A 20,034-nucleotide genomic window follows, 5' to 3' on the forward strand; every position below is an offset into this window, starting at 1 on the left:
TGGCCCAGGAATGGGAGATAGATGGTGCCCGTCACCTTTCCTCTCCCCTAGAAAATCACTGATAACATCAAAGGGAAGGTGTGCAGTCTGGCGGTGTGTGCGGTGGCTTGGCTTGTGGCCCATGTCCGGATGCTGGGGCTAGATGAGCGTGAGAAGTCTCTGCAGATGATTCGCCAGCTGGCAGGACCACTGTTTAGTGAGAATACCCTGCAGTTCTACAATGAAAGGTCAGTAACCCGCCCTCCCTTCTCAGGCCCAGCAGGTGTGTTGTGAGAAGTCCATCCAATAACAAGCACCCCTCTCTTTTCTGACCTTCGCAAACACGCTGCTCGATCACTCACTCACTTTCCTGTTCATGCATTCACTCACCTGACTCGGTCAACACATAGTGTGTTTCTCTGTGGCAGAAATGTCTGTACGCCAGCACCTGCTGTGTGTCAGAAATGCAGATCCCAAACAACTACGATCCTGCCCTCAGAAACTCAAGTTCTAGACAACTAGCTCTCCAAAGAACAAAGCTGTGTAACTGTCTAGGAACTAGAAACGTGTCTGTAGATTTTACAGGCCATCCCCCACCCCCTGTTATCTTTTAGGACAGTTTCCTGCCCTGGCTCTTCAGTTTTTAATTATAAAAAGCACATAAGATTTGCCATCTTAACCATGTTTAAGTGTCCTGTTCGGTAGTGTTCAGTATATTCACACTGTTGTGTAACAAGTCTCCAGAACTTTCTTCTTGCATCTCTGAAACTTCGTACCCACTGAGCAACTTCCCATTTTTTCCTCCCTCCATCTCCTGGTAACTACCATTTTACTTTCTGCATCTAGGAATTTGACTACTTTATAATTTTTTTTTTTTTTTTTTGAGACCCAGACCAGAGTGAGTCTCACTGCAACCTCAAACCTCTGGGCTCAAGTGATCCTCCCACCTCAGCCTCCCGAGTAGCTGGGACTACAGGCCCACACCTGGCTAATTTTTTCTATTTTTTTGTAGAAACGTGTTCTTACTATCTTGCTAGGTCTTGAACTCCTGGCCTCAAGTGATCCTCTCACTGTGGACTCCCAAAGTGCTGGGATTGCAGGCATGACTCACTGAGACTTGCTGAATTTGACTACTTTTTAGATGCCTCATTTAACTGGAATCATACAGTACTTAACTTTTTGTGACCAGCTGACTTCACTCACCATGATTTCCTCAAAGTTCATCCATGTAGTAGCATGTGACAGAATTTCCTTCCTTTTTAAGGCTGAATAATACTCTGTTGTGGGCTGGGTGTGGTGGCTCACGCCTGTAATCCCAGCACTTTGGAAGGCCGAGGCAGGTGGATCACTTGAGGTCAGGAGTTCAAGGTCAGCCTGGCCAACATGGTGAAACCTCATCTCTACTAAAAATACAAAAATTAGCTGGGCATGGTGGCAGGCACCTCTAATCCCACCAGCTACTTGGGAGGCTAAGACAGGAGAATTGCTTGAACTCAGGAGGCAGAGGTTGCTGTGAGCTGAGATCGCGCCACTGTACGCCAGCCTGGGTGACAGAGTGAGATGCTGTCTCAAAAAAACCTCTGTTGTATGGCTATACCGCATCTTGATGATCCCATCTCTGTGACACTTTTTTCCACTTTTGGGCTATAGTGAATAGTGCTGCTGAGATCATGGGTGTTCACAGCCAATATGTTTTGGGTGTTGCCTCGCAAGGTAGCTGTTGAGAGTGTCATTTATTTATTTATTTATTTATTTAGAGACAGAGTCTTTTTTTTTTTTTTCTTTGAGACGGAGTTTCGCTCTTGTTACCCGGGCTGGAGTGCAATGGCGCGATCTCGGCTTACCGCAACCTTTGCCTCCTGGGTTCAAGATTACAGGCATGCGCCACCATGCCCAGCTAATTTTTTGTATTTTCAGTAGAGTCGTGGTTTCACCATGTTGACCAGGATGGTCTCGATCTCTTTACCTCGTGATCCACCCGCCTCGGCTTCCCAAAGTGCTGGGATTACAGGCGTGAGCCACCGTGCCCGGCTAGAGACAGAGTCTTGTTCTGTTGCCCAGGCAGGAGTGCAGTGGTGTGATCTCAGCTCACCACAACCTCCGCCTCCTGGGTTCAAGCAGTTCTCCTGCCTTAGCCTCCCGAGTAGCTGGGATTACAGTCGTGCGCCACCACGCCCAGCTAATTTTTGTATATTTAGTATAGATGGGGTTTCGCCATGTTGGCCAGGCTGGTCTCGAACTCCTGACCTCAGGTGATCCTCCCACCTCAGCGTTCCAAAGTGCTGGGATTACAGGCGTGAGCCACCACGCCCAGCCTGAAGATGTCTTAATGGAGAGAAGGGAAAGCATTGAGCTGCATGAGGTTTGGGAGGGTCTGGAAAAGCACCTCTCATCTTCCTCTTGCTTCCTTCTTTTTACTTTCTTCTCTCATTTCCGTCCCCCCTCCCCCACCCCTACGAAATAGGGAGCTTTTGCTCTGGTGTAATCCATTCTAAGCTTCCTAAGTCCTATCTGGGTAAGGGATAGAGGGAAGTCTGTGACTCTATTGTGCAGGTGAGAAAAGTGGCTCTAAAAGTCATAGCAGCTTTCCCAGAGCCACCCCGCATTCCAGGAACAGTCAGCACTTGGCCAGGTCTGTATTCATATCCGAAGCCTCTTTCCTGGTGAAAATTCCTGGATATATACTTCTGTCTGCCCAGCTACCAGGGGCCGGGAAGAATCCTGTGGGGCAGCCCTTGGCCCTCTCCTGGAAGGAACTGTTTTCTTTGGGAGGAGGCCAGGGCTGGGCGGGGACCCCCAAGTAGCCCAGGGGGAAGTGATTGTGTTTATTTATGCAGCAAGTTGGCAGGGCCCAGGCCTGGGGAATGAGGGAAGTTGGAGAGTGAGGGAAGAAAAATGTGAATATCTGGCTGGAGTGGCCAGGGGGAGGAAAGCCCCTGCCCAGTCCCTGTTTATAGGCTTTGTGCACTGCAGGTGAGAGACCTGCCAGGAGCAGGGTTGGGGCCAGGTCACCTGGGGGTGTCCCCTCCCCCAGCACGGATCTGGGTTAATTCCTCAGGGAGATTTCCATCACCCAAGTCCAGGGGAAAGTCTGCATGGGTATTTCCTCACCTCCCCTCCCCTCCCTGCCCCACAGTGGCACCTGAGCCTCAGGTCCTCTCGGCCCCCCCAGGGTGGTGATCATGAACTCCATCCTGGAGCGCATGTGCGCGGATGTGCTGCAGCAGACAGCCACGCAGATCAAGTTTCCCTCCACCGGGGTGGACACAATGCCCTACTGGAACCTACTGCCCCCCAAGCGGCCCATCAAGGAGGTGCTGACAGACATCTTTGCCAAGGTGCTGGAGAAGGGCTGGGTGGACAGCCGCTCCATCCACATCTTTGACACCCTGCTGCACATGGGCGGTGTCTACTGGTTCTGCAACAACCTGATTAAGGTACTTGGGCTGGAGTGGCTGTGGGCCGACGTGGGTCCTGTGGCCTGGTTCCCCACACCTGGCCTGGTCAGCCAGGCTTCCCTGAGAGGCTGCAGTGAGCCGGATGGCCCCCCCGGGGATGCCTCGCCTTGGGGTTGCCTCCTTGGGGAGCTCTGGCCAGAGGCTGGGATTCAGCCTGAGGGGTACAGCAGCACCTGGGGCCCCTCTTCGGGCCTTCCTGGACAGCCATGCTGGAGTGGCAGGGTGTCAGCACCTCAGATCCTGGGCCCCCGGCTCCTAAACTGCCCCTGTTCCCACGCACCAGGAGCTGCTGAAGGAGACGCGGAAGGAGCACACGCTGCGGGCGGTGGAGCTGCTCTACTCCATCTTCTGCCTGGACATGCAGCAGGTGACCCTGGTCCTGCTGGGCCACATCCTGCCTGGCCTGCTCACTGACTCCTCCAAGTGGCACAGCCTCATGGACCCCCCGGGCACCGCTCTTGCCAAGTAGGATTCTCTTTAGAGCTTGGTACCACCCTGGGGGACTGGGCTTTGGGGAGCCTAGGCAGACACAGAAAGCCCCTGGGTCTTCTCTCACTGTCCCCCCTTTTCTGGAACCCTTTGCCAGGCTGGCCGTGTGGTGTGCCCTCAGTTCCTACTCCTCCCACAAGGGACAGGCATCCACCCGCCAGAAGAAGAGACACCGTGAAGACATTGAGGTAGGGCCCCTCTGTTCACTTGTTCATTTCCTGAGGATTCAGCACTTCCTGAGGGAAGCAGATGTGGTGTGATTGGTCAGGGATCTGCGGGTGGCTTGTGTGGCCCCGGACTGCCCGTGGGTGCGAGGGGCCTGTAGGATTGTGGGAGGGGGTGAGGAGAGAGGGGCTCAGACCCTGCTGGCCGTGCTGACCTCACTCAAATTGGAGCTCCAGCTCTTTTCCTTGACAGCTGGAAACTGAGGGGTTTAGGGTTATATAACAGTGACTCTCACACCCTCTAGGATTACATCAGCCTCTTCCCCCTGGACGACGTGCAGCCTTCGAAGTTGATGCGACTGCTCAGCTCCAATGAGGATGACGCCAACGTCCTTTCGAGCCCCAGTGAGTGTGTGGGCTGGCGGCATGCTGCTCCCTTTCCTGGGAGTTCACTCCCCGATGCTGCCGCTCTGCCGCTGCCCCAGCTGGAGGCATCTTTGCAGCTGGTCAGAGAGGGTATGGCAGGGACCTGTGCTGTTCTATCCCCCAAGGGGGTGCTCTGTGTCCTGCCCCTGGAGAAGACGTTGCTGTTCTCGCTCCCTGAGGGTTGAAGCTCCTCTGCTCAGGTCCAGCCTGGCCCATAGTTCCACCCCAACCCCCTGCCCCCTTCCTTACCCCAGGGTTGAGGGGATGACAAGCTACCCAAGTGAGTTCACTGCGTCAGGCACAGCCTGTACTGTTGACTCACCAGCTCTGACCTTCCTTCCTTCCCCCAGACATGCCTGGGGAGGCCCGGGCTGGGGTTAGGGCTGCTCCCCACCTTCCTGCCTAAAGAGCACACCCCCGCTACTTCCCTGGAGGTTATCCTTCTCGCTGTCCTCTCCTCCCTTCCAGGCTTCCTGTCAAGGGCTCCTTCTGTGGCATTTACATTTTCCTGTTTTCAGAGATTTCTCCTGAGCCTGGACGTTTTTCTGAAGGCTTTTAGGGACTATGGGACCAACTACACACTTGATCAGAAAAAAGATGCTAGGTCTGCCACCTACAAGCCCTGTGACCTTTAGCTAGTGACTGAGCCAGCCCCCGTCTGGGTTTCTCGTCTATAAATGGCGTGTTGTGAGGAGGAAATGCCAAGATCGGCCCCTGGCCCTGTGTGCTCACTACACGTTAGTTTTTCTCTCTCATCTCCGTTGGGATCTCTCTGTATCCGAGGCCCCTCTGTGCCCTTTTTATTTTATTTTTGAGTTGGAGTCTCTCTCTGTCATAGCAGGAGTGCTATGTCTGTCTCTGTGTCCAGGGTGGAGTGCAGTGGCGTGATCTTGGCTCACTGCAACCTCCGCCTCCCAGGCTTAAGCGATTCTCCTGCCTCAGCCTCCTGAGTAGCTGGGACTACAGGTGCCTGCCACCTAGCCCGGCTAATTTTTGTATTTTTAGTAGAGATGGGGTTTCACCATATGGGTCAGGCTGGTCTCAAACTCCTGACCTCAGGTGATCCACCCGCCTTAGCCTCCCAAAGTGCTGGGATTACAGGCATGAGCCACTGTGCCCGGCCTGTTTTTTTGAGACAGGGGCTTGCTGTGTAGCTCAGGCTGGAGTACAGTGGCACCATCTTGGCTCACTACAGCCTTGTTCTCCTAGGCTCAAGAAATCTGCCTCAACCTCCCAAAGAGCTGGGACTATAGGCTTTGGCGCCACGCCCAGCTAATTTGTACATTTTTTGTAGAGATGAGGTCTCGCTAGTTGCCAAGGCTGGTCTCAAACTCCTGGGCTCAAGCGATCCTCCTGCCTCAGCTTCCCAGAATGCTGGGATTACAGGAGTAAGCCATGGTGCCCGGCCTCCCTCTGTGCTCTTGATCTCAGGGTCTTCTCTGGGCTCTCCATATACCAGTTACATCTGCTGGGTGAAAGTTGGGTGGGGGCATCCCCAGGGAGCACTGCTTTTGCACTCGGCAGGCTGTTTACCAGCGCTCCATCTGCTCCGTCCCACAGCAGACCGGTCCATGAGCAGCTCCCTGTCAGCCTCTCAGCTCCACACGGTCAACATGAGGGACCCTCTAAACCGAGTCCTGGGTGAGTCCCCCACCCTGCTGCTGAACCTGGGGCCTCCCGGTGCCCCTCCCTTCCCCTCATGCCCCTCGTTGCTGGCTGTCCTGGCCCCCAGGCTCCGTCTAGTTCCCCCTTCTCCCCTCCCCAGTTCCCTTTTGTATTTTCTCTCTGACACCTTGTTTTGGGGGCATCCTCAGCACGTCCTTCTTTTCCCTTTTCAGTCCCACCTCCCAGAGCCTGACCTCACCCCCTCTCATGGAACTCCCTCCTGTCGCTCTCCCTGCACTCTCCACAGCCAACTTGTTCCTGCTCATCTCCTCCATCCTGGGGTCTCGAACCGCCGGCCCTCACACCCAGTTCGTGCAGTGGTTCATGGAGGAGTGTGTGGACTGTCTGGAGCAGGGCGGCCGAGGCAGTGTCCTGCAGTTCCTGCCCTTCACCACTGTGAGTACTGCCCTCCCTGGGGTACCACCCTCTCCCGCAGGTGCTGGGGCCTCAGGGAGGGGCCTCTTTACTCCTGGGACAGCACACCTGCCACCAGCCGTCCTGCAAGCAGCATCTGTCTGTCTGTCCGTGGCAGGTGTCGGAACTGGTGAAGGTGTCAGCCATGTCCAGCCCCAAGGTGGTTCTGGCCATCACGGACCTCAGCCTGCCCCTGGGCCGCCAGGTGGCTGCTAAAGCCATTGCTGCACTTTGAGGGGCTTGGCGTGGCCGCAGTGGGCAGCCTTCAAGGGGAGCAGTGAGGAAAGATGAGGCATCATGGCTCACATCTGCCCTACATGGTGCAGCTTCCCATTCCTGCTCCTGACTCCTGACCTCCAGGATGTCTCCCTGTTTCTTCTTTCGAAATTTCCTCCGAGTCTGCTGGTACCTGAGGAGCGTGAGCAGCCTGGCCCCTTGGCCCGGCTGTCACCCCTGTGTTCATCCACTCTAGTCCAGGATCAGTCTTACCTCTGAGGAACTTTCTAGATGCAGAGTGTGTATATATGTACATATAATTTTTTTGTAATACGTGAGGGAAGTCTACCTTCATTTATTTGTAAATAAAGCTCCTCGTGGATCCCTTTGTGACTGAGTGCTGTTTGTGTCGGTGCCATCCGGGACAGGGCACAGCGTCCTCTCCCTGGACTCCTTGCTGTGGCCAGGGAACAGCTCACTCCTGTGGTGAGGAGGAGGAGGAGGAGGAAGAGGTGCAGAGGCGCAGGGCTCAGGGTCCTATGTATGCTTGCTCAGCTGGGGAAGGGCTGGGGGAAGAGCAGCTTCCCTTCCTCAGAGCCAAGTTGGCCGGCCTGCTGCCCCCTCCCCCAAAGCCAGCTAGTTGTACCCTGAAAAGGGAGAGGCTTTGGCTCAGGGCCCCACAGTGCTGGGGCAGGGTGGCCTGCTCTTCTGTCTCCTGAACCTGGCCCAACCCCGCCCACACTGAGTAGCCTGGGATATGATCTGTTGTCTCCAGAAAAGGGCTGGGGAGCTATAGGGAGGAGGGGGATGCGGGGGCTGGACCTTCCTGTAACCTTTCCTTGCCTGCTTCACACATCTCTGAGCCCCTAGATAGAGGACTCCGAGCTGGCACTGGGTGCTTCTGACCCTGCTTTCCAGGAGCCACTGGCAGGGCAGGGAAGGTGGGAAGGACTGGGAGATGAGGAGAGGCTTGGGCAGATGGTGGACAGGTGCGGGGGGCGGGGGCTGACGGGAGCACCCCAGAGCCACACAGGAGTCTTTGGCTGCAGGAAGGCCTCACACCTGTGGTGTGGCCCCTGGACCCCCACTCACCACAGCTCCCCACCCTCCTGGGCCGTGAGCTCAGCCCTCTTCAGCCCACGGGGCTGCCGCAAGCAGGAAGTGGCCAGCTCGGGTGAGTGCAGAGAGTGAGCCTGACCAGGAGAGAAGCTCTGACCCCAGTGGCCAACTTGAACTTGGCTTCCTCTTTGTGGGCAACTTGATGAATGGGCTCAAGTTTATGGAAGATGGTAAATGACAAGGCTGGCGTGGTGGCTCAGCGCCCCCTGGCTTCATCTCGTCTGGCTGTGTCCTGCCTATTAAGCCCACCCTGACCCCAGGCTATCTCTGTTCCAGGTTCCCATGGTCCCGTGCCTGTCTTCCCTACGAGGCTGTGACTGCTCAAGTGCAGATGCCATATCTGCCTTGTTCCCTGCTGTGTCCCCAGCACTTAGCCCAGCGTCTGCACAGTGCTAACATATATACACACACGTGTATTCCATATATCTATATACGAGTGTCAGATGAGCTCAGGAACCTTCCTCCTCCTCCCTGCGCCTCCTCCCTCGCTCCCTCTGGTGTCTCCCACCATTCACCCACCTCCCCAGCCCCTGGCCAGGCCCCAGTTGGACTCAAGAAGAAGAAGGAAGGACATGACTGGAGACAAACACTTTATTATCCTGAAGCTCCGTTACAATGTGACAGTGGAGAGGACACCGGTGAGTGGAGGGTGAACAGGTGGAGGGTGACAGTCAGTCGAGCTTCCTTTCACACACACGCCGACACGATTCCTCCTGTCTGATCCCTCCCACATTCCCAGTCCCTGTCCAGCAAGGCAAATGTCCAGGCACCTGCCCTGCCTGAAAAAGAGTCACAGTCCTGACCCTGGTGGGGGCAGGGCAGGTGTCCCAAGGGCACCAGAAAAATGGGCATCACATGTCGGTGATGTCTGAGCTCTCATGGGGAGTCAAACCGTGCCCCAAAAATCTTAATAAAAACAAGATTCCCCAGCAGATTCGTGGGACCCCAGGGCTATGCCTTCCAGCTCTGGCTGCCTCTGCTTGTCCAGGGACCTCACACCCAAGGGGATGCAGGGCACGCTGTGCAGTCGGCTGAGGCCAGAGTGAGGGGCGCAAGGACCCAGATGGGGAACACTGTGTTTAAATATTAAACAGGGATTTCTTGTCTCCCACGTGGGAGACCTGATACTCTCAAGGGCCCCAGGTGCGGACCCTGGGGACCAGGGCCCACTGTGGCTTGTCCCAGTACCCACTGCAGAGCCAGGGCTGGGGAGCAGTCACAGTAATAAATACTTGGTATTTACCTATCCACCTCCCAGTCCAGAGGATGGGAGGACAGGAGCTTTTTCTCACTGCTACAGGCAGGAGAATGAAACTCAGAAATGGAGGGAAGGGCACAGAGGCATGGGGCTCCATTCTGCTCTTCTCTGTCTTTAAATATTATGCTTAAATAGCCATAAATATTAAATAGCGATAAATACATGGGATGGGAAGGGCTTGGCTCAGGTCTGGGCAAGTTGGCGTAGAACGCGGTGCACCAGCTCCAGGAAGCTCTGCAGATGGGAGGCCACCAGGAGGCCTCCCACCCGGCGCTGGAAGGCAGAGGGCAAGGCTGGTGTGGCGCTGCGGGTGGGCTGCAGGGCAGGGGCCGTTCCCAGCTCTTCCATCTGTGGGGGGAAAGCTGCGATCAGTGGCTGGGCCCTGCTGGGTGGGCGTTATTACAAATGAGGAAACGCTGGGGGCTGACAGCACGGGCAGGGCCCATACACAGGCCCGGCTGCAGTGCCTGGAGTGCCAACATGACCTTGGGGACCCTGCCCAACAAGGCTCACCTGCTGCCAGATGGTGGTGGCAAAGTCAGCGATGTCCAGGCGCAGCATGTCCAAGGTGGGGGCCAACTCGGGGGAGATCCCTTCCAGGGTCTGCAGGAGGCCCTGGTAGAGGAAGAGGCCGCTATGGAGCTGCCTCAAGCAGCCTGTCTGGGGGACAGAGCAGAGAGTTAGGGGGTGCTGCTGGAGACACTCCAGTCATGCCCCCAGCTTGGAGCCTGGATACCTGGGGAGCCAGGGGTGTCCCTCCTCTCTTTGCCCCCGCCATTAGCCTTGTCCCCTCCTGACACTCACCAGCTGTAGGGCCTGGCTGGGGCAGCTGCTCAGGGAAACCTGGGAGATGCCCAGAGAGTGCCTGAATAGCACCATCTCCTCGGGGTGGCACAGCTTGTAGGTGGCACACTGGGGATGGAAGGATGCTGAGTGAGACTTCCCCTGGCCAGGTCGCCACTCCTCCTTCCCAGGTCCTCCCTGTCTCTGGTCTTTCCCCTCCCTCCACGTCCTGCCAGGCCGTTCAGTCCCTCTCTGCCCTATACCTCCACACTGTGATCTCATAGGGGTCCTGGTCCCTTCTCTTGACTGTGATACCCCCACTCCCATCCCAGCCAGCCCTCCCTAGCACTGTTCGCACCAAGCACCTCCTCCCCAAGTCCCTTCCCAGCCTTCCCCAGCTCCATCTTTCCTAATACTCCCCCACGTCCCTTCTAGAGGATGTCAGCCCCATAGTTCCATCCCCCTTAGCTCTCCCCACTGGGGTTCCCTCCACAGGCCTCCCGCCAGCCTCACTCACCAGCTTCTCCTGCAGCTCCGTGCCATCGCCCTGGACCTTCCTCACTTGCTCTAAGCACTTGAGCAGGAAGCTCTGGGGCAGGGAGCTGGCAGGGCCCAGGGGGGCGGCTTCCTGTACCGTCCAGAGTGCACTGTGCCATAGCAGCAGCTGCAGGGCTGGGGACAGAGCGGGCTCAGGAGACATGCTGTCCCCTCTCGGGGACACCGGCGCCTTTAATCCCCATTCCCAGAACGGGGATCCCCAGCCCCTCTGCCATGCCAGCCTCCCTCCCATGCCAGGGCGGGCAGCTGTCCCATCCTGGGCCAAGACACTCACCCACCAGCTTCATGGGGCTCTGGGCGGCAGGTCCAGCCATGGGTCTGGGTGGGACTGGGCTGCAGGCTCTGGGTTGTTTTGGGGCCCAGCTCCAGGGGGGCCTTTATACATAACCCCATGGAGGCCCGGGAGGAAATTACCTGGGGCCACGACTAAGGCTTAGTAATAACTTCCCAGGATTTATGCAAATTTGGTGTCCAAGACAATGCAAGGGGGTTGGAACAAAAAGCTGTTTGCGAAAGTTTTGTGAAATTGTGGAATCTCTGATCCTTCTTTGACGTCGCCTTGCCCCCCTTAAAATCCCTTCCTCCTGCTGCCCCGCCCCAGCCTGATAGCCCCAGGGTGTTTGAACAGAACAGCTGAACAAAGGCTGAGCCGCTGATAGATACCTGGAGGCCACAGCAGACCTGTGGGGATGGGTCTCCCTCCCTGCTCCAGCAGACTTGCCAGGGCAGCCTCCTTTGCCCCCTCCTTTGGGATTCTCAAGCTACCTGCTCCCCAGGCCCCCAAATTCTAAGAGTGAAAGGAAAAAGCTGGTTGGCCCCATTCCTACCCCCAAACTCCTGGGAGGCTGCCTGTCTGGGTGACTTCCTGAGGGCCCCTACCTAAGATTCGGACATAGGGTCTTGGCTCCTGTGCCCACCCCACACTCGGATAGGTATGTACCATCGAAAGTTCCAGGCTGTCCTGTCCCGAGCTGATGAACTGGGAACTCCCCAGAATCCCCCCGCCCATGACTCATTCAGCTAAGCCCCTGGAATCCCGGTAGAGACCAGAGGAAACCGGATGTTTGTCCCAAATGAAGCAAGACCCTTTGAGACGATTGGCTCACCTGACCTTCCACCTCCGTGTGCACAACCCCGACAGCAAGGTCCTCAAGGGCTTTGGAAATGGGGCACTGGGACACGTGGCTTCCCTGGCCATTCATCTTAAAGTGGACCTGGGCTGGGGTGAGAGAGTGGAACCGCCCCCATCTTCGCATCCTAGAAGCATGCAGCGTTAGTGCCGGAAGGGTCCTTGGAGTCGGTTCCAACCCTGTGAACTGGGCCAGGGAAGGAAGTGCCTTGCCCAAGGTCATGGTAAGCGACAGAATTGTAGCCTGGACCTCTGGCTCAGGCCTGAACATTTCCTACAGACCACCGGGCCTGCCTGGGGCAGTCTGACCACATCCGAGACTGTTACCTTCTGTTCCAATTTACCCCACGTGCCAAGAAACAGACATCTCTGGACGAGGAATGGCCAGCTAACTGTATGGGGCCATCTCTGGCACTTGGGGGCCCCCTGGTGGTCACCGCTGGCAGGGGCGTCACCTGCTTACACATTGCTGTCTGGACCCCTGTCCGGCAGCTCCACCTCAGCTCCGTGGCTCAGCACCTCGCACTGATGGGGCCCAGCTCTGTGCCCAGCTCCCTGGGAGTGGAGGGTGCTTTTCTTTTTTGAGACAAGTCTTGCTGTGTAGCCAGGTTGGAGTGTGGTGGCACGATCTCGGCTCACTGCAACCTCCGTCTCCCAGGTTCAAGTGATTCTCCTGCCTCAGCCTCCGGAGTAGCTGGGACTATGGTCACATGCCAACACACCCAGCTAATTTTTGTATTTTTAGTAGATATGGGGTTTCACCATGTTGGCCAGGATGGTCTTGATCTCTTGACCTGCCCACCTCAGCCTCCGAAAGTGCTGGGATTACAGGCATGAGCCACTGCACCTGGCTGAGGGTGGGTTTTTAACAGGACCATGGAGGGCAGGAAATCCACATTCTTAAACATGTTGCCTGGTAACTACTGCATATCTCTTATATGTCTTTATTACACTTTTGTCAGTTTTCTTTTTTTAGGGGGGAGAGACAGAGTCTGGAGTGCAGTGGTACAATCACGGCTCACTGCAGTCTCCACCTTCTGGGCTCAAGTGATCCCTCCACTTGAGCCTCATGAGTAGCTGGGACCACAGGCACGGGCCATCACGCCCGGTTAATTTTTGCATTTTTTTTGCAGAGAGGGGGTTTCACCATATTGCCCAGACTGGACTGGAACTCCTGGGCTCAAGCCATCCACCCGCCTTGGCTTCCCAAAGTGCTGGGATTACAGGCGTGAGCCACTGCTGTCATTTCATCCCGTCAAGCAACTGGTGTGTGGTAGCTGAGGGAAGGCCTCAGAGAAGTGAAAGGACTTGTTTAAGATCACAGAACTAGCCGGTGGCTGAGCCTGGTGGGATGTGCAGTTAGATCATCTTCCCAAGCCCCTGCTGTTTCCGTGACACTACTTTTCTGTCAAGAAAGCTGTACGTCTTGAAGAACAGCTCAATCCAGACTTCAGCCCCACGCAGGGGAAGATAAAGACCAAACAGAGAGCCAGGGCTTGTTACCACCGGCCACGACACATGAGGCTGAGCCGGACTGGAGGCTCAGAAGCCACCGCGATCTGACGTGGGGACAGGCTCCAAGGACCCTCGGTAGTCACCCTTCCAGCTTCCAGAAGGCTCTCCCAGGTATTTCTTCATGGTCAGAACCGGCTGGCAGCTTCCCCTCCCACTTCCTGTTTCACCTGGGACTGGCCTTACAGCCTCTTTGTAAAGGATCTGGACTAATGCTCATTCGTTGTTGCGGGAAGTGTAGATTGTAAAAAATCTCCTTGGATGGCAACTTGGTAGTGTCTCGTTAATGTGGAAATGTTAACTCTGCTTCTCAGCTCTGCTTCTCAGAGCAGTAGTACGCAGTCCTGAGTATGTACACTGAGTCAGGCTAATTTTTGTATTTTTAGTAGAGATGGGGTTTTGCCATGTTGGCCAGGCTGGTCTTGAACTACTGACCTCAAGTGATCCACCCACCTCAGCCTCCCAAAGGGCTGGTATTACAGGCATGAGCTACCGTGCCTGGCCAACTTTTGCACTTTTAAATGGTTGGGGGAAAGTTTTTTAAAAGACAATTTTATAAAATGTAAAAATCATATGAAATTCAAATCTTGGTGTCTATAAAAGATTCATGTATGTATTGTTTATAGCTGCTTTTGTGCTAGAAAGGCAGGACTGAGTAGTTGTGACAGAGACTGTATGGCCCACAAGCCTAAAAAATGTACTATCTGGACCTTTGAGTCTGCAAACTATATACATAGTATATATGTACCAGGAGACATATACAGAGCTTTATATTTTCTTTATTATTATTATTTTTTTAGAGACAGGGCCTTACTCTGTTGTTCAGGCTGGAGTGCAGTGGAAGATCTTGGCTCACTGCAGCCTCAACCTCCCAGGCTCAAGCTATCCTCCCGCCTCAGTCTCCTAAGTAGCTGAGACTACAGGTGTGCAGGACCATGCCTGGCTATTTTTTTTTGTCTTGTTTTTGAGACAGAGTTTCGCTCTTGTTGCTCAAGCTGGAGTGCAATGGCACACTCAGCCCGCTGTAACCTCTGCCTCCCAGGTTCAAGCAATTCTCCCGCCTCAGCCTCCCGAGTAGCTGAGACTACTGGCACGTGCCACCATATCTGGCTAATTTTTTTATTTTTAGTAGAAACGGGGTTTTACTATGTTAGTCAGCCTGGTTTTGAACTCCTGACCTCAGGTGATCCACCTGCCTCCGCCTCCCAAAGTCCTGGGATTGCACGTATGAGCCACCACGCCTGGCCACCTGGCTAATTTTTTGAATTTTTTTTTTTTTTTTTGATATGAAGTTTCACCCTGTCGCCCAGGCTGGAGTGCAGTGGTTCGATCTCACCTCACGGTGACCTTTGCCTCCTGGGTTCAAGCGATTATCCTGCCTCCTCAGCCTCCTGAGGCTGGGATTACAGGCACCTGCCACCACACCCAGCTAATTTTTATATTTTTAGTAGAGATGGGGTTTCACCATGTTGGCCAGGCTGGTCTCAAACTCCTGACCTTAAGCGATCCACCCACCTTGGCCTCTCAAAGTTCAGGGATTATAGGCGTGAGCCACCATGCCCAGGCATACTATTTTGTTTTTTTGTAGAGACAGGGTCTCCCTATGTTGCCCAGGCTGGTCTCGAACTACCGGCCTCAAGTGATCCTCCTGCCTTGGCCTCCTAAAGTGTTGGGATTACAGGCATGAGTCACTGCACCTGGCCAGATATGTTCTTTGGAACATTATTATAGTAAACCAATGGAAATGCATTTGCAATGGCCATCAGCAGGGGAATTGCTAGATAGATACCGGTCCCTTCATACTATGTATGCTCCCAACCTGTCTAGAGTGAAGACTCCATGAGGAAAGGGACTTTGTTTGGTTGTATTCTCAGTGCTCAGAACAGTGCTCAGCATGGGCATCGACATGATTAGGTCTCAAAAACAATACTGAGTAAAAACAGAGCAAATTACATTCCTATAATATACCACTTACAAGAGTTTTAAAACTCAGTACGGGCCAGGCATGGTGATTCATGCCTGTAATCCCAGCACGTAGGGAGCCTGAGATAGGAGGATTGCTTGTGAGCCCAGGAGTTTAAGATCAGCCTGGGCAACATAGGGAGACCCTGTTGCTACAAAAAAATCAAAAATTAGCCAGGCATAGTGGTGCAAGCCTGTAGTTCTAGCTACTTGGGAGGTTGAGGTGGGAGGATGGCTTGGGCCAGGGAGGTTGAGGCTGCCGTGAGCTGTGATCACCCCACTGCAGTCCAGCCTGGATGACAGAGTGAGATCCTGTCCTCTAAATAAATAGATAGATAGATAGATAGATAGATAGATAGATAGATAGATGATAGATAGATAAATAAATAGATAGATAGATGATAGATAAATAGATAAATAGATAGATGATATATAAATAGATGATAGATAGATAGATAGATAGATAGATAGATAGATAGATAGATAGATAGATAGATGATAGATACGGTTTGGCTCTGTCTGCCCACCCAAATCTCATATATCTCATGTTGAATTGTGATTCTGAGTGTTGGAGGTGGGGCCTGGTGGGAGGTAAGTGCAGCACCTTCCCTTTTGCCTTTTCTCCTGCTTCTGCTGTGGAAACACGCTTATTTCCCCTTCGTTTTCCACACCTTCATCTTATGCTTGTAAATTTCCTGAGGCCTCCTGAGAAGCAGATGCCTGTACAGCCTGCAGAACCATGGGCCGATTAAGCCTCTTTTCTTTATAAATTACCCTGTCTCAGGTATGTCTTCATAGCAGTGTGAGAACAGACTAATACAATAATAAAATGAACAAAAGCTCAATATTATTCTTTTTTTTGAGACAGAGTCTTACTCTGTCACCCAGGCTGGAGTGCAGAGGCTCAATCTTGGCTCTCTGCAACCTCCGTCCCCTAGGGCTCAACGGATTCTCCCACCTCAGCCTCCCAAGTAGCTGGGACTGCAGGTGCGCACCACCATGCCTGCCTAATATTTTTGTATTTTTTGTAGAGATGGGGTTTGCCATATTGCCCTGGCTGATCTCAAACTCATAGGCTCAAGCAATCTTCCTGCCTCAGCCTTCCAATGTGCTGGGATTACAGGCGTGAGCCATCACACCTGGCAGCTCAATACTATTTTGTAGTAAAAATATGAAAACATAAACAGGAAGACTGCCAGCTGAATTATCAGAGTGGCTGCCTTTGCCAGGAGAGCAAGATGGACTTCCAACTTAGCCATAATGTTTTATTTATTTATTTATTTATTTTGTAGAGATGGGGTCTCACTCTGTTGCCCAGGCTGGTCTCAAACTTCTAGGCTCACGTGATACTCCCGCATTGGCCTCTCAAAGGGCTGAGATTATAGTCATGAGCTATGGTGTCCAATTTATTTCTTTTTTGATTACAAAACTTCACAGAATAATGAAATGTTAACATGATTAAACGGGTGGAGAGTATACGGGTACTTATTTGTTATGTTGTTCTTTGTACTTCTATGTAGTTTTCAAATTAAAAAACAAAACAAAACAAAACAAAACTGGAAGGTGGCCAGGCATGGTGGCTCATGTCTGTAATCCCAGCACTTTGTGAGGCCGAGGTGAGTGGATCACTTGAGGCCAGGAGTTCGAGACCAGCCTGGCCCACATGGTGAAACCCCGTCTCTACTAAAAATACAAAAATCAGCCAGGCATGGTGGTGTGCATCCGTAACCCCAGCTACTGAGGTGGCTGAGGCAGGAGAATCACTTGAACCCTGGCAGCGGAGGTTGCAGTGAGTCGAGATTGCAACACTGCACTCCACCCTGGGTGATAGAGTGAGATTCTGTCTCAAAACAAACAAATAAACAAAAAAAAACTGGAAGGTAAAAGAATACAGTGAACTCTGCAAGCACAAAAGTGACACTTGGCCCGGGCATGATGGCTCACACCTGTAATCCCAGTACTTTGAGAGGCCAAGGCTGGTGGATCATTTGAAGTCAGGAGTTCGAGACCAGCCTGGCCAACATGGAAAAACGCTGTCTCTACTAAAAATACAAAAATTAGCCGGATGCGGTGGTGGGTGCCTGTAATCCCAGCTCCTTGGGAGGCTGAGGCAGGAGAATCGCTTGAATCCAGGAGGCAGAGGTTGTAGTGAGCTAAGATTGTCCCACTGCACTCCAGTCTGGGTGACAGATTCCATAAAAAAAAAAAAAGTGACTCTGAGTTTCTTTAGGAAAACCCACATCAACAGGATTCATCCAGACAGTGGATGAAGAAGCCTCCAGACAGTCAGTAGACAGAAAAATGGCCCATAGAATCGGGAAATCATGGCAAATGACCCCAGTTCTCTGGAAGAGAGTAATAAACTCTCTTCAGTCACTTACAATCAAGATTGAAGATTTATAACCTCATGTGAGGCTGGGCTCCTCAGGAAGAATGCTCATTACAGCTACAAACATTAAACAAGTTGAAAAGGGGCTCAGGCAGCTGTTCTTGCCCTGTGTATGTCTCCTGATCACACACGCAAGAAAAGTGGCTTTTGAAATCATGGAAGTCTGTCAAGGGCCAGAAGGACTGCTACATGGATACCCAAAGACAAATGAAGATAGATTGGATAACAGAATCCCAGAGTGGTGGTTAATACTGAGGGTCAACTTGATTTGATTGAAGGAGGCAAAGTATTTCTCCTGGATGTGTCTGTGCAGGTGTTGCCAAAGGAGATTAACACTGGAGTCAGAGGACTGGGAAAGGCAGGCCTCAATGCAGGTGAGCACAATCTAATCAGCTGTCAGCACAGGCAGAATAAAAAGCTGGCAGAAAGACCAGACTGGCTGAGACTTCTGGCCTCCATCTTTCTCCTGGCTGGATGCTTCCTGCCCTTGAACATCAGACTCCAAGTTCTTCACCTTTGGGACTCTTGGACCTTCGATTGAAGGCTGCACCGTCAGCTTCCCTACTTTTGAGATGTTGGGACTCAGACTGGCTTCCTTGCCCCTCAGCTTGCAGACGGCCTATTATGTGAGTCAATACTCCTTAAACTTCCCTTTATATATACAACTATCTTATTAGTTCTGTTCCTCTAGAGAACCCTGAATAATACACCCAGGCTGAGGCCGGAAGAAGGCAGCACAGCCTGAGAGAAGGCGCATTAACTTTGTATCGGGTCAGCCTGGGTTCAATTGCAGGGCTCATTTAACCCACCTGAACCTGTCCTCACATCCTAAAAGGACACGGAGGAGGTGCATAACCGTGGTCCTCCCACCTCATCCTTCCTGAAAGGGAATCAAAGATCTTTGAGAAGTTTTTGGGATTGGTTTTCAAAATCAAAGGATAAAATGGGGAAAGGATTGGAGTCCTAAAAATAAATGAAGAATCTGGATGCTAGGATCAAAGCATCTGCTACAGAGACTAAGGGGTGGGTTTGGGAAGCATAGAAGGGCTGTTTTGCAGTCAACTTTAGGAATTTCATCATACTGAGAGGTAGCAGAAGGTGAAAGGAAGGAGGGGATGCCAAATATTGTGACCAGGGCTGGAGTATGATCAGGGGCCAGAGCAGGGCCAAGCCAAAACCCTTGTTTAATGGAAATTAGGAATACAGGCAGACCTCGGAGATATTGCAAGTTCAGTTCCAGACCACCACGATAAAGGGTGTCACAGAGGTGCTGGTTTCCCAGTGCATATAAAAGTTATGTTTACACAGGCCAGGCGCAGTGGGTGGCTCACACCTGAAATCCCAGCCCTTTGGGAGGATGAGGCGGGCAGATCATGAGGTCAAGAGATCAAGGCCAACCTGGCCAACATGGTGAAACCCCGTCTCTACTAAAAATACAAACATTAGTTGGGTGGTGTGTGCACCTGTAGTCCCAGCTACTCAGGAGGCTGAGGGCTGAGGCAGGAGAATCGCTTGAACCTGGGAGGCAGAGGTTATAATGAGCCGAAATGGTGCCACTGCACTCCAGCCTGGGCGACAGAGGGAGATTCCATCTCAAAAACAAAACAACAAAACAAAAACAAACAACAAAAAAACCTGCCGAATGTGGTGGTGTGAGTCTGTAGTCCCGGTTACTCGGGAGGCTGAGGCTGGAGGATGGCTTGAGCCCAGGAGTTCTGGGCTGTAGTGCACTATGCCAATCGGGTGTCCTCACTAAGATCAGCATCAATATGGTGACCTCCCAGGAGCGGGGCACCACCAGCTTGCCTAAGGAGGAGTGAACTAGCCCAGGTCGGAAACAGAGCAGGTCAAAACTCCCATGCTGATCAGTAGTGGGATCGTGCCCGTGAATAGCCACTGCACTCCAGCCTGGGCAGCATAGCGAGATCCTGTCTCTAAAAAAAAACAACAACAATAAAACGCACACACACACACACACACACAAACAAACAAATTTGTATTTACACTATATAGGCTGGGCATGGTGGCTCATGCCTATAATCCCAGCACTTTGGGAGGCTGAGGCGGGCAGATCACCTGAGCCCAGAAGCTCAAGACCAGCCTGGGCAATATAGCGAGATCCCATCTCTACAAAAAAATGCAAAAATTATCTGGGCGTGGTGGCACTCGCCTATAGTCCCAGCTACTTGGGGGGCTGAGGTGACAGGATCACAGCCCGAGGAGGTCAAGGCTACAGTGAGCTGTGATGGCGCCACTGCACTCCAGCCTGCACAACAGAGTGAGAGCCTGTCTCAAAAAAAAAAGTTATGCTTACGCTATACTGTAGTCTATTAAGTGTGCAATAGCATTATGTTTCAAAACATATCTTATATATGTACATACTTTATTTATTTTTTCTTTTTTCCTCCTCAAAGAGACACTCTCAGCAAGAAATGTACATACTTTAATTTAAAAATACTTTCTTGCTAAAAATGCTAGCAATCATCTGTGCCTTCAGCAAGTCCTAGTCTTTT

General features: G+C 52.7%; 2 protein-coding genes across 10 annotated transcripts in view; one reads left to right on the forward strand and one right to left on the reverse strand.

Moving 5' to 3' along the window:
- MED24 (mediator complex subunit 24) overlaps nt 1–7,193 on the forward strand; it is a 29,888-nt gene extending 22,695 nt beyond the window's left edge. For 7 of the 9 annotated variants that reach the window (XM_012451997.2, XM_012452004.2, XM_064369147.1 and 4 more), the window contains 8 exons: nt 52–227; nt 3,152–3,416; nt 3,721–3,902; nt 4,024–4,114; nt 4,396–4,495; nt 6,077–6,157; nt 6,429–6,577; nt 6,714–7,193. In XM_012451997.2, coding sequence (XP_012307420.1) covers nt 52–227; nt 3,152–3,416; nt 3,721–3,902; nt 4,024–4,114; nt 4,396–4,495; nt 6,077–6,157; nt 6,429–6,577; nt 6,714–6,830 — 1,161 coding nt within the window. In that variant the 3' untranslated portion in view covers nt 6,831–7,193. Of the gene's footprint in view, nt 1–51; nt 228–3,151; nt 3,417–3,720; nt 3,903–4,023; nt 4,115–4,395; nt 4,496–6,076; nt 6,158–6,354; nt 6,578–6,713 lie in introns of those variants that run through there. The other 2 variants (XM_064369149.1, XM_064369150.1) reach the window with 2 other exon arrangements.
- Nucleotides 7,194–8,507: 1,314 nt separating this feature from the next.
- CSF3 (colony stimulating factor 3) lies at nt 8,508–10,671 on the reverse strand. Its single transcript, XM_012451992.2, has 4 exons — nt 10,489–10,671; nt 9,993–10,100; nt 9,702–9,848; nt 8,508–9,536 (listed from the first exon to the last, which is right to left on the reverse strand). The coding sequence occupies exons 1-4, from the start codon at nt 10,669–10,671 to the stop codon at nt 9,372–9,374; spliced, it is 603 nt and encodes a 200-aa protein (XP_012307415.2). The 3' UTR covers nt 8,508–9,371.
- Between the last annotated feature and the right edge of the window lie 9,363 nt (nt 10,672–20,034).

Source organism: Aotus nancymaae, unplaced genomic scaffold (genome assembly GCF_030222135.1).
Source record: "Aotus nancymaae isolate 86718 unplaced genomic scaffold, 86718_ANA_hifiasm-v0.15.2.pri h1tg000089l, whole genome shotgun sequence".
Classification (NCBI taxonomy): Eukaryota; Metazoa; Chordata; class Mammalia; order Primates; family Aotidae; genus Aotus; species Aotus nancymaae.

Coding starts and splice junctions, on each gene's coding strand:
- CSF3 (XM_012451992.2), bottom strand. CDS start 10,671: ATGTCTCCTGAGCCCGCTCTGTCCCCAGCCCTGCAGCTGCTGCTATGG. Junction 10,101..10,488: donor CGGAGCTGCAGGAGAAGCTG/GTGAGTGAGGCT, acceptor TTCCATCCCCAG/TGTGCCACCTACAAGCTGTG. Junction 9,537..9,701: donor CCACCACCATCTGGCAGCAG/GTGAGCCTTGTT, acceptor TTCCCCCCACAG/ATGGAAGAGCTGGGAACGGC.